At 33.6% G+C, this 14,676-nt stretch overlaps 1 protein-coding gene across 3 annotated transcripts in view; it reads left to right on the forward strand.

The window, feature by feature from the left end:
- Positions 1–14,676, forward strand: part of DPH6 (diphthamine biosynthesis 6) — a gene marked incomplete at both ends in the record, with an annotated part of 219,439 nt that overhangs the window by 40,400 nt on the left and 164,363 nt on the right. For all 3 annotated transcript variants that reach the window (XM_080619967.1, XM_080619968.1, XM_080619969.1), the window contains 2 exons: positions 4,422–4,495; positions 5,836–5,954. In XM_080619967.1, coding sequence (XP_080476093.1) covers positions 4,422–4,495; positions 5,836–5,954 — 193 coding nt within the window. The remainder of the gene's footprint in view (positions 1–4,421; positions 4,496–5,835; positions 5,955–14,676) is intronic.

The following is a 14,676-nucleotide window of genomic DNA, read 5'->3' on the forward strand; positions in this document are numbered from 1 at the left end:
GCACTGTGTGCTGTTTAATCATCGTGTTTATCAGGCAAAGAAAAATTACCGGAAGGGCCATAGGGAGAGGGTTATCTTAAGGAGCAGTAACTTGGGAAATTGATAACTCCAAGGTAATTTACAGCTAACTTTCACATTCATTAATATAACATTTCCCACTAATAATTAGAGTGCATGTAATATACTAATTAAATTGAAAACATTAGCACTATTTTTTTTTTCCTGAACTCTGAAAGGGTCAGGTATAGACATTAAAATGTGAAATTAAAGAAAACTTTTGTACTAATACTACTGCAATGAATATTCTACTTATTAGTAGAATACTTCTACCAGTATTGTATGCTACAACGCATATGTAGACATATCCTCAAATTATCATCATTATACTTGATTGAATTTCAGTCACTGAAACAAAAAAAAAAAAGCAAAATTGAAATCACAATGTGCTACTGTAAATTGCTCTTACATTTCTGTTTATATTTTACTTGAACTGTGAACCAGTGCATCAGTACATGGGTATTACAGAGCCACCTTTGAAAACAGCATACAGCAAGCATATTATGGCACTGATGTTTTGAAGCCTTCAAAAAACCATTTAATTTTTATACCATTTTCTGATAGAAAATACAACTAAAAGTAATTACAATACATACAAAGCAGCATTTTTGAATTGTGTTCATTAAACTGTTTACAAAATATATATAACTTCAAAACTATGAAGCTTTAAACATGAATTCTACATTTTAGTACAGTTGCAGAGATCAATTTGCTGTCCTAAGTTAGTCATGAAGATTACTCTTCAGGAATGTTATGAAAAGGAATAAATCAATGGTTATAACAAGATGTAATAATGATGTAATTCCACACAAGAAAAAAGCCACCCTTCCATATTAACTTTCCTTGAATATTTTTCTGTTCTCTGTTACTTTTAATATGATACCTAGCATCTTTCCTTCAGTTTTCCCAAATTTACTTCCTTGGCTTTGGAGTTCAGTGCAAATCCTTGGTACTTACCCTGCAGATGTTAGCCTGCTCTGCCTATGCTGGGCCTGGTGTTTTTTGAAAATGTTTTTTATGGTACCAAACCTGATGGGATTCCACATTAGAAGGTGAACTGTAGTAACCTAGACCTGACACCATTGATTCTGGGATTGATTCTCTGGTAACGACGATCAGCTCTGAATGAAACAAAATCCTATCTGTTTGCAAAATGTCCAGTAAGTCAATACCAAACAGTGAATCCAGTGAAGAACGAGGTTTCAGTTAGTGCTCTGTATGCTTCAAGTAGTGAGCTGAATACATTGTGTGGCAGGGCTTTATGTAAACTTCGTCCAGTTGAGGAATTTATGAAGATTGTTAGACCATAGTTGTTTTTTTTCTGTTCCACCTCATACTCTATTTTTCTTCCCTTCAAATATTCTTGTTACTTGCATTTCTGGCACTCTAGCCTTGATTTGTTGAACCATACAGAATAGGGGCTTGAATTTATTCCATTTCATGGTATGTAAGTGTATTAACTAGTTCTCCCATTTCTAAGCATATATTAAGTGTATTGCTGTTTCTCCTTGTGGAAGCTGCTGTCTGAACAGTGATGGAAGTTTATATTTGCTCTTTACCATGAGAAGAAATAAATGAAAAGTGATGGTGGTGAATAGCTCCCTGTCAAAAGTCTTTAAACATGAAAGCTCACCACAACTGAAGAGTAAGACTATGTACTGCCACTTCAAAAGATGATTAAAACTTACGTATTATAAGAGGAAATAAACTAGAATAAGTGCAAAATATTTTGTGTATGATTATTTAAATTAGATTTAATGTAGCTTGTAAGCAAGCAGCCAATGACAGTCTTCTGTTCTAACTTCAAGATATAGTGTATACATGTGTACATATACATGTGTATGTATACACACAGAGACATGCTTACATGTGTGTGCATGCATATACATATATACACACACATATGTAGGCATTCACATCCATGCACATCCCCCCCTGGTTTAACAAATGTGTGTAATGGAAGAAAAGCAACCACCCCTAAAAAAACCTATGGGTAATCTACTTGATATTTGATGGAGTTGATTGCAGAAGTTCTTTATGGTTTCAGGTTTTATTTTGTTGTTGTTCTCTGGATCATAGGCTAAATCTGCTTTACTCTTCCCTTGCCATTGCCCCCGAACCCCTGGTCTGCTTCATGATTATGTAAATGCAGATGTTTTTCTGCGATGTTTTTCTGCAGTGTTTTGCAGCTTTTGTCTTCCCTTATTCCATTCTGTAGTTGAATACTGTTTTCCCTAGAAAAGTATTCAGTTTTATTACCATATATTGTTCTAGTCTCTGATAGTCTCGATATACCTCACAGCAGGAGTCTCACATTTGCTTGTAAAACTGAGAAGCTTCAGCCATTCTGATTCTATGATTCCTTTTCTAATATATTAGTGTGAGCAGAAAGGGATAAGGGCTGCTTCATTCTCTCACACACAAAGATGTGTGGTGACATGGAAACATGAACAGCTAATATTTAATGAGTTAATATTGGTTGGTGATGTCAGATCCTGTGCATGGACCACTTCATGATTATTACCTTTGAGGATATATTGCTTGTGATTTAATTGTTCACAGAAGCAGAAACACAGGTGATGTTTCTGGATATGTTGGATGATGTTAGGGTTATTCTTTTTTGCATAAAAATAGAAACAAATGAGACTGAGCTGTCATGTTATTAGATTTAACTAAAAAGAACTTTGAAGAGTGCAACTTAAGCACAGTTGTAGCAGTACAGATGAACTGCATGTCAAAACTGCATAAAACAAAGGAATATGTGGAAAACATTTTAGATGTACTTGAAGATACAAGAAAGCTTCATAAATCATTTTATTAAGTTTATTTAAAGAAAACTATTTACATAACTGTGTTAACTTTTTAAGAAATGTAATTCTAGATGGGTGAGTTGAGTAGATTGAAATGTTTGTGATTTATCTTTATTCTGAAAAGAGCTTTGAAATGTTGCACAGAAAACTGAAATAGAAGCAAAAATAATATTGTCTGGATAATAGTAGTAGCAATGATAATGCTGACAGTGGATAATGTACAAGTGACAGATAATCTAAAAGTAATTTTTATCAGTACTATTACTTCTGGGTATGTGAGAAGCATCAATCTGAAGCCTGTATGTTTTCACATTGTTTCATATTAAATGGTATATCCATTAATGACATGTAGAAGCAGATAAATTGTGAACAGTGATAACAATTTTTAGATTACTATAGCTAGAAATTTTGATAAATACAGTGGCTCTTAAATCAGAAGTATAGATGGGTGTGAATAACTTAGGAATTTGGTTGGGCAAATATGAGGTGAGAATTAGTGTGAAAAATAAGATAATAGATGTAGGAAGAAATATTCCAGACAGACATAAACTGGGAAATTTTTCACTTCAATATAATCATGAATAAAACACCTTCCGCATCATTCTGTTGATAAGAAACTGAAAATGAAATTTAAATTCAGACCCATGGCAGGGTTTGGTTTTGAATTTCATATTTGATTTTGAAGTTCATATATAGGTATATAGTTGAAAATTTTGCATTAAAATCTTGCTGCAAGCTTCCCAGGATTACTGTCTATTTGAGCAGGTCCAGAAGTTTAAGTCATGCTCTGTAGTTATGGTCAGCCTTGGTTAAAAGACTTGGTTAAAGTCTTTTAGGAAAAGAAAGTAAGGTCAGCATGTTGATTGGGACTCAAGCAACTTAGAAATGCAAGAGCTCAGTGCATTTTCAAATGTTACATTCTCACTGTGTTTACAAGAAAAAATAAAGTGCTATTGGCTTAGGTAATTGAAATTAAAGAGAAAGTATGTCTTGGAAAACTTTTTTCTAGCAGAGTTTTTAAAAGGTGATGTTAAGTTGCCTGTGAGTTTTCTTCTTGTGGTGATAGGGTAAAAAGCCTGATCTCACACCCTCTGGTGCTGCCTATTATGGCAAAAGCTAACAGCTTAATTCATTTTCATAATTGTAAATACAATTATGTAAGTACATAGTTGTATTTATACAAATAAATACTTATTTGTAGGTGGGATAGCTAACACTTCAGTTATAATGAAGAGCTGGAAGTAATTTTCAGGATGTCAGGAAACTTTAGGATAAGCTGTTATATAACGGTATATTTTTGAGTTGCCCTGGTTATTTCTTCTGTAAAATGGTACATGAGTCAAGTAGATGATTGTGTTAGAGTAATAACCATGTAGTAGATCAGCTGCACTACTCTCTTCCATTCAAGATCTGCATTACAGCCCATTTAGTTCCATATATTGGACACAGGGAAAAATTTTTATTCTTGGTTGATTCTGCTAGTAGAGATTCTGAATCTCTATTACTTAGGCCAGTATACACTGCTGTCATTAATATTTCATGTCTCTTTTTCAGGACAAAGAAGGAGTGGAAGGTGTATCTGTGGGAGCCATTCTTTCTGACTACCAGAGAGTCCGTGTTGAAGATGTGTAAGAAAATATTAACCCTTATTAATATACACATTCTGGAAAGTGCTTTTCTTTCTTGATTGTTTTCTAACTCATTCTGGAGCAGAGATAGTTGCTTATTTTCTCATGTTCTATGATACCTAATCTGTTCAATTTATTAATCTAAGTATCTTTCCCCTCACCGCCATGGAACCATGTATTCATTACTAAAAATCCAGTAAAGACAATACTGGATTTTTTGATTGCTATTCAGGTCTGTTAATGGATCTGTTGAAAATACTTACAGTTGTGAAATGAAAATAGTAGAATATGTTCAGATCTCCGATTTCAATAATTCAGTTGAAATCTCAGTTAAGAAAGCTTGATCAATTCCAGTGTTGTGGTCAAGTACCTCTGTTTTTCAACAGTGTTAATATAAAGGACTTATAAGGAGTTAAATGCAAGAAAATCCTTATATGCATATCTTCCCTTACTTCCGTAAAATCTAAAATATGTCATCATTAATCAGGAGCTTTCATTTGTTATTTCTGCTGTGCACATTCTTTAAGTATAGATGAATTGTGATGCTTTTTGAGAGTCTTAAATTAAAAAAAGGGATTATGTAATGGTAATTGTGTGTGTTATATAGGCCTAGATTTGACTTGGGTATTGAAAAAAATTTTCACTATATGTCTTATGAAATACAAAACCACCTTGTGTTAAAAATTAATTATAATTTCATGAGCTCATTAGTTACTTGATGATAAAAGTAAATGTATGGAATCCTTTATGAACTGTAAGAATGGTGAAATTAATCCTGTGCCAACTTGACTCACATCAGCAGGTTACACAGAATGGGTGTTTTCTTTGTGTACTTTACATAGGTAAATTGTAGTCTGAAATATCTCCTTTCTTCTTTTGCCTTACACTTTAAAAATTTAATGACTGTCTGTTCATGTTACTAGGTATTTTAGAAAATATTGCTTTTGTTGATAGTGAGTTTCAGATCTTTTACCACAGCCAAAAAATTGACAGGACATCACAATATTTCACTGTGATTGTTTCATAAAAAGTAATCACTTCCAAAGATATTAAGTGATTCGCATCCCTGAAGGTTTTCTCATGGTTTTACTTATGTTCCCATGCAAATCTGTTTACACTAGTGAGTTACATCTTACTTACATAGATAATTTATAGTTAGAACAATCTTTTTTCTTTATATTAGACAATGTATATACTGAAATCTAGGGATAGTAATTGAAATTGTAGAATAAAAATTATCTAGGTAGGAAATGAGGGAAATTGATTTTCTTTCATTTTATGAATCATGCTGTGTAAAAGCATAATGCTTGGCTTTATCCATTTTTTTGTTTGTTTTTAAGTTGCAGAAGGCTTAATCTTCAGCCTTTAGCTTACCTTTGGCGTCGGAACCAGGAAATACTGCTTAAAGAAATGATATCATCTAACATTCAAGCCATAATCATAAAAGTGGCAGCTTTTGGTACGTATTCAGTTTCTGTGTAATATTATCTACTGAAACTTCCCATGGACAAATCCACAGCGTAACAGAGAAGAAAAGAAATTTTGGTCTGTATTTTAGGATATGAAATGTAAATATGAAAAAAAAAAGAAAGCCAACAAAGACAAACAAACAAAAAACAACCACCAAAAAAACCCCTTGGAAAAGTACTAGCTGAGTAAGTCAGGATGTCTGATTAATCGATTTGCCTGTATGCAACTCATTCTTAGAGAAGACATGGAAAAACTGGAAAGTAATTCTTCCTGGCTAGTTGTTATATTCCTCTTGTAATGTATTTGTTCGAGTTTGGTTTTGATTTGCAGTAAAGATGCATGCATAATTCAGTGGTTCACGGTATTTTCATTTATAGATGATGCAGACTGGTGGCTAGAAAATGTTATAAAGCAACCATGAAAGTTTTAATAGAAATACAGCAAATTAACATCAAACAAGATGTAATTATATAAGACCAAAATGTTTTGTTTAGTGACAGTCTTTTGAGTTGGTAAAGCATATAGCAAACAGAAATAGTTCATCGTAGCCTTCAAAAAAAAAAAAGGTATTTACAATGTAGTTGTTTAGTATACCAGAAAAGCAACATGTCCTTTCACTGTCAAATACATAAAATGAGGTTTGAATAATGGAATAACATGAAAGATAATGTTTGTTGTTTGAATATAAAGATAAGGTAAAATAAAGTTTTATAGGAAGGCTTATTGCATGATCCTAAGAAGTGCATGAGAAACATGTATATTCATTTTGGGCATCTATGCAGCCTTTCATTCAAGAGTTTTGAATGAGGTCCTAAGCATAAAGTGTGACCAAAAGACCTTTTCTTTTTGGGTTGACTAAAGATTTGCAGTCCATTGTACCAAAGAATGGCTAGTATAATGCAAGAGCATCAGTGGCATTAGTGATTTAAAGATGTATGTTTAAAAAATAGTTGTATAAGATTGCAGTAGAAGTCCGATGGCTGATTTATCTGGGCAACTTTCATATCAAATTCCTAGTGTCCATCTTCTTTAAGGAATGCTTTATAACAAACTAATTTTTCCTTAAATATTAACAAAGTATTGAATTATAATCCCATTAGACTGGATGAATTCCCTGACCTTTTTTTTTTCCCATTAATTTTTTTTATTTATTTATTTGTTCCTCTTTAGCTGGTATACTTTCCAACTAGTTTTTACATTATCCCTGTGAAGGTCTTGCTGTACTGTTCTCTAGGATCTGCTAGGGCTGCTAGTGGGACTACAATGATTAGAAATATTACATTCCCTCTTTCACTTGTAGGTAACAAGCAATGTAATTTAATAGCATTTTCCTGAATATTGGAAGGCCAGTTATAAATACAGAGGAGTTGAATGCTGTGTTTTCTACTATAAAGCACTTTTTTTTTTTTTATTTTGAACTGAAAAAAAATAAAATCAAAGGAATAGTTTTCGGGCTGTGTGAAGTACATTTTAATATTTATGTTATTTTTCCATAAAATAAAATGCTTTAATTGCTTGTGCTGAAATGAATAAAAAATAAGTCCACAAAGAACATATAACATGCTTTTTCATATCAGAATTATTTTTTAAAGAATATGTATTATTTAAATAATAGATAAAACTATTTCACAAGTAGACATCATTGATGACCTGTCTTATGCCTGAAGCAAGATAAGCTTGCCTTTTGTATTCTACAATCTTAAAAAAACTTAGAATGCACTAGTTAGTGCACAAAGAGTGCTTTGTGGGCTATTCATTGAAGGAGTGAATACCATAAATACTTGTAGATAGCAATTAGATAGAAAATCACTCCAAGCTTGTTTTTTTTTCTTTTTATTTTTTTGGGTATAGGTAAAAGAAAGATCTTATCAGAGTCAATTTCTCACCTGCCTCAGGCAGACGTAATTAGATGTAAGCAAATTTAATGGAGCTTTTGTGCTCTGGGGCCGTTCTGTAATGCTTTAATAATTGCATGCCTTATTAAAGTGGGTTTAAGGTATGAAGGCTGTTTAACATATCAAGTGGCAAAGAAGATAAGATACAGTTTAACTTTTTGCCTCTTAGGTTAATAATCAAAGCTAAACTGCAATGAAAATATTTAAAATAGCAGATTTAAGAGTCTGAAGAGTAATGCATTAAATAGTACATTGTACAGATGTTAATGCAAGAAGCAAATCTGTAACCTGAGCCTGACATTCATCAGCACTGGCATACTTCTACACTCACCTTGTCCTGTTTTCATTAACTCAGTGCCAGTATTGACAAGGTGAAAGCCTGTAATTTTATGTAGAAAACACATAATTATGAAAGTAAATGAGCATTAGTTTAGTACATTTCCCCTAAATTCACCATTACAAATTAATACCATAAACTTTGCCAGTGGCAAGAGTTTTCTATCTCAGAGAAGTGTGCTTTTCCAGATGAGATACCAATTGCTCTCACTTTACCCACAGAAGAAGTATTGTTAGCAAGCCTTCTTCACATGCCTTCTGTTGATCTATAGGTAAATATGCTTGCTTTCCTTTAGTGGATTTCAGAGGCTTTCATGATGATGGAAAAACATTCCGTGATCTAGCAGCAAACCTGAGCTATTAAAAAAAAAAAAAAAAAAGGCTGCTTATGCATATTTATCTTCAGCGTCATTTTCTTGCTGCTAAAGATGCCTGTATGATGAATAATACTTTTATATTTGAAATATACCCCTCTTCAGTGAAAATCCCAGAAAATCACAGTAAGGTTACTCAATAATACTTAAAATAGAAGCAGTTATTGATTGTTTTTAGCACGTGCATGCCAGAAATTCCAGTAATATCATTGCTCATATGAGACGTGTATCATAGCACTGTGTAATATGACAGAGATGGTGTAATATAACACAATAATGTGGTTTTTATATCCTTGGCCTCTGAACACATTTTATAGATTAAGATACTAATTAACTTGCAAAGTATGCATTTAACAGATTCAACTTTTCATCTGGTAACTTAATTTACTGGTCTTACTTGTACTGCTGTTACAATGCATTTTTCTTCCACTGCAGCACAAGTTGTAATACTCAGGTAGGAGTGAGAGGAGGAAGGTTACATTTGGAAGGAATCTTTGGGTTCCTCACAGTATGGACCTCAGTAAAACCTGAGCATTGAATTTTATTTAGTTTACTTATATAGTTAAGTATACCTAAATCTTGTTAAGAATTAGCACTAAAGTGCCAGCCGATATACATTATAAAATATGACAAACTTCAGTTCTCATATGTAAGAAAACATAGTTGAAATTGGGCTTATGTTATGCAGTTAAAGCATTTTGTCCTCAGTGATTCTAGTTTTTCTTGAGCTTTTAAGAGTAACATTCACCTCCAGTAAGTTTTTATAAGTGCACATTGTTAGCGTGAGAAAATAATGGGGGGAAGGCGAGAGGGGGAATTACTTCTTCAATGCTTCAGTCAAAATCAGAATATAAACTCAAATTTCTATCTTTTAGGGGATTAATATGCATTATTTACTTCATACATTGCAGCTTCTTGCCAGTTTGGTTATAGCAACTTAATGATTTATTATTGAATTTAATACCTGACAAAAACATTGTAATTATCATATCAGGTAACAGAAATACTAATTTGAAATAAAAATACTCTTTCATGTTTAATTGTGTTTCTAACTTCCAGCTGTTCTTTGGACCACAGGAGAAATGATAACCATAAGGCTGTTCAGCTGTTGGACAATAATAAAAGCTGAACTTTGTATCAGGGCTGATTAGCTTGTGGTTCTCAGCCTACATCTGAAGTGGAGTTTTTTTGCTGTTGCCACTTCCTGTTTTGTAGGTCCAGCTACAATGAATGATTTCAGACAATGTTCAGCCATGGGTAGAGTTGAAATCAAAAGGTCTGTGAAAGCCTAAATTTTGAGATGGTGTGGGCCCTGATTGCTTACTCAGGCTATTTCCCTCCAAAAACAGAGTAATGAGTCCTTAGGGAGCTATTGCCATTTCCTGTCTGTCAACAAATCTTAAAGTTCCTTCTCTAAAATGAGCTGTCTGAAGTAAGTATATTTGAGTTTCTTTTGCTGTGAGAAGATCTTGATGCTTGCCTCACAAGGTCAAGAAGATTGGTATACTCCTGCTATACATGGAATTCTCTGAAAAGCTGGTAGTTTAGGGAATAATATGTTTTTGTATATGAGCTGTTAACTTAGAGAGAATGTTGTTTCTCAGTGTAATGGAATTGGTACCTGGAGTTTTTGTTTATTATTTAAACCTAACTATCTAGGTATGTGCATTATTTTTGTTATTTGCATGCCAGTAATGTACATAAGTGAAATCCTGACTGAAACTGATGGTCAGACTGCCATTAATTTTCATGTAAGTAAGATTTACATATACAGTAGTACATTTAAAAAAAAAAAAATAGCACCACACAGTTCCTGGTTAAACACCTGAGGGTGTAATTTAGTGTTTAGTGTAATTTAGTGTAAATTAGTAATTTTAGTGTTACAGATAGATCAACCTCTTCGATGCAGTTTTTCCTTCCCCCTTCTATATAACTCTTCCATACCACAAGTCTCTACTTGCTTCTGCCCTGTAACAGGTCCTGTGATTGTGTAGCTGTAGCTGGGTGAGTCAGCAGAGAAGCATCAGTTTTTTGTATGTGCTGGGAGCTTGCTATGTAGATGCCATGGCCATATGGAGGACAAAACTTTCAGTAGAAAGCTTACCACTCATTTGGGTTGGCTATAACTTCAGATCATATCCTGAAGTAAAATTGGTGGTTGTGTAAGTTTTGTCTGAGCACATCATCTATGCAATGGAAGGGAACAGTGTTCTTGGAAAATCATAGAATCATAGAATAGTTAGGGTTGGAAAGGATCTTAAGATCATTGATATTTTCAGTAGTAACTCATGAGAGAAATTAGAAGGAAGAGTGGGAAAGTGAATATACATGAATACAGAAAAGTAATTGAAAATTCTTGAATGCAGTACTTCTTGAGGAGTTGTCAGAGAGACAAAATCGGGGAGGGATGGCTTAGGAGTAGGAAGATCGCTTTGCAGTTTGGGGAGATCAGATCATCTAAAGGAAAAGTGAAATGGATGCATCAGGCTAAGAATGAACTTTCAGGCATTTAAAGTGAAAGAGGAAAGGAAGTAAGGATTCTAGTGTAAGAGACAGAAGAATAGTTAGAGAACTTTGAGCTGGAAACTACTGGAAGAAAAATTGCTTAGTAAGAGACGTCAAAACCGGAAATAACAGAATGAATAATCAATAGGTAGAAGTGGTGTCTTGTTAATTCTAGAATATTATTAGCTGCTTGATAAGATTTAAGTTCTGGATGCATATTCACTGTACAGACTTCTGTGCTGAAACAGAGCATAAACTGAAACTTTTAGAGGCATATCTGTGTAGTATAGAACAGGTATCCAGTTAGACCTGGATGCTTGCTTTCCGGGTCTCTTTGAGTTGAAGTTTTAGGAGACTTCTTGTCATAACTTTATTCTTTATTTCCACTCTGGTTTTTACCCTTTTGCAGGTAAGCTACTGAACTCCCCTGTAAGAAGTCTCTGTTGATCCTTTTGGGGACATGACTTTTTTATAACTTGTTTGCATGGGGATAAATATAGTGAGTGACACAGATTTTAGCACTTGCAGCAGGCCTCATTCTCTGTCACTGAATCAATTTCAATTCTTTTCTTCAAAACTTAATAGCACTAGGACTGTTCAAAGTGTGGAAATACCAGAATTCTTTAAGAGGGACAGAACAGTACATTTTTTATTGGTCATGATGCTGAAATGGTTGAACTTTTCTAATTAAATAGATTAATAAATAAATCATGCTCTAAAGTAATTCTACTCAAAATATTTCAGTAAACCCAAGTTAAAAACACTGAAAGCAGATTTATGTTGTGAAAGCCCTACATACGTGGCTATATGAACCAAACCTGTAATAACTTTTAAGTCTGAAGTCTATTGAAAGTGCTGAGAGGATGTTGACTGAGGCAGTATTTTCAGTTAGCTGAACCATTTGCTGTATAGTCTTGGATTTGATTAAAAGCAGTTTAATGCTGTTGTTAGGCAATTTCATGATCTTTTTAAACCATGAACATAAGGATCTGTGTGAAAATGTTACCTTGTTTGATGAAACAATACAAAATTTCTTCAAAGACTTACTGAGATTTCTGTTCCTGAAAGGGCAGAGCTAAGTTGCTTTAAATCCTAGGTGTAACTAGAACACAAATAACATTGATGTTTAAAAAAAAAAAATAATGACGAGATTACAGATAACATTGCTGGTATGAATAGTTTTAGAGCCTTTTACCTCTTAGTATTCTAAAATTTAATGACAAGAGATTAACCTAGTTTAGAAAATATTTGATGCACTTCCGAGGAAGAAGATAAACTGTGAAACTGTGATCCTAAAGAAACATACTACAACTGCTTCAGGATTAATGTTTTATAACTTTAACAATTATCTTGAAAAGAGTTACTATACCTTCAGATTCCATCCCTGTACAGTTCCCACATGGATAAGTTATCTCATATGGAAAAAAAAAGAGGAAAACTAAAAAGAAAAAAATAGGCTCATTATCATATTGCATACATTTAGGTCTTTTATACAATAAATTAGGAGTATGTTCACCTCAAATCTTTTAGAGGTGGAGTAATAGCCCCTATGTCTTGCACTTTCTTTCATTTTTATATGAAAATTAAGCAGGTTTTACAAATTTTTTTTATGTTTTGGAATAGGAAATTTAAGGAATTGGATGAGTTCACCATTGTTACACAGCCTTTCATGTCTGAAAGTTATGCTGACAGACAAAAAGTTCACTTCCTAGCTCTTCCTAGAAATGAAAGCTAAATACGACACCAGGAATAGTTTGCTTTAAGGCTTTTAAGGTGTAGATTTACACTGCATTAATGTCTCTGTGACAGGCATACTTCTGCGTCATGAAGAGTATCTGACATTCTTGTGCTCCTGCAGAGTAAGGAGGTCCTTTACCCACTGATCCTTTTGTGTACAGGCTTTTTGTGGGCTATTAGAAACATACTTTCTGATTCTGCATAATTTAAGAAATAGTGTTTGATCCTGCTTCATGAAAATTGGTGATTTTGTATTGTTTAAATCTATATATTTTTCTTCTTAAGCAAAGTAGAGGATTTTACCTTCAGAAATAGTCTTGCTTTCTCTGTTCCCGTTCTAAGATGGGTGGTTGCATCTCTCCTTTATACTCTTCTGCGTTCCCTCAAAATTCCTGAATTTCTGTACCTTAGAAGTCCCATCACCTCCTTATGCCATTTTCTTCCTGAAAAAAAAGAAATTGAAAAGAGAAAGAGACTAGATTTGATACCAGAAAACTTTAATCTTTCATTGCCTCTTTTCTTACTTAAAGATCTAAATAGTTCTGCTTTTGGTAAGCAGCTAATTAGGATCTTCCCAGAAACCTTATTGTGCTTTATACTGTATTCCATCATCAGAAGTTAAGCCTCAGTCCCTGACTGTCATAATGATGGTATAAAGATACTAATCTCAACAATACTTCTCAAGTCAGGAGAAAGAAGGAAGGAAACTTTAAGTGTGGCTTTCAGAAGTACTTTATGTACCACCCTTTCTTAAAGCCAGTAACTATGGTTTATTTTCATTTATTCAGCATTTTACTGAGGGGTAAACCCGGAAATTTTTATAATAAAATACTTTATTAAAAATCAAGACTATTTTACAATTTTAAACATGTATAAAGCATGTTTTTGTTAGTAAGATGAAGCTTTAGAATGTGGATTTTATTAGCTGAATGCCATTCCGTGAAAATGGAACTTGATTTTCTAATGGTCTTGATAAATGCAAGTAATATCAGGTAGTTACCCCTCAGGTGAGGGCTTTATGCTACACTAATACATGTATATGAAGTGAACCATTAAATATAATTTTCTTTTGAGTAACTCAACACTAGTGAAATGCCTTTTAGTTATGTTCTTTGGTGCATCTTTTTCACTACAGAACAAAGCCCTGACAAAGTCCTGAATCTCTTTTGATATTGCTAGAGTTCTCAGCACATGTCTTCTGGCTGTGCATACGAGGGCTCTGCAACCCAGAGGGTAACTGCAGGAAAGAGTAGCTGCTCCTGTCAGTGAGTTTATCAGGAATTTCAGATGGAATAAAAATTGTTTGGAAGTGATTATGCCATTTGTGCTATCACTTATGATTGTACAGTAAAACTAGGCCACAAAACTGGAGGTGAAAGTACGATTTATTTTACTGATCACTGTTAAAAACAGCATTATCAAATCTTTTGAGATGTTTCTGTCATCATGTCCTGGTCTGTCTTAAAGAAACAAAGCCTTACTTGCTCTCTTGACAGCACATAATAAATTGACTGATGTAGTTCAGTTGGGGAGTTAAAAAATGCATTGAACATAATGGGGCATAACATTCTACGGTTAACATTTATTCATAGATGATGCAATTAAATAAAACAGGCATGAACTTCCAAGGTCAGTCAGTAAAGTAATAAAAGTGAATATTTTAATTGAATTGTAATTGGTTTCCGTTGATACATGCAAGTTAAGTAAAATAGATGTCAGTGCTGCAAATTATAGTTCCCTTCCTAGTTAATTTCTTATTTCTACATACAGTCATCCAAGCCTTTGGACCTTGTTGTTGGTTTATCCACCCATCCAGCTTTCTTCACATCTAGTTTCATGGAGGAAAAATCTGGAGGATGTGGTT

This window comes from Psittacula echo (genome assembly GCF_963264785.1).
Source record: "Psittacula echo genome assembly, chromosome: 5".
NCBI lineage: Eukaryota > Metazoa > Chordata > Aves > Psittaciformes > Psittacidae > Psittacula > Psittacula echo.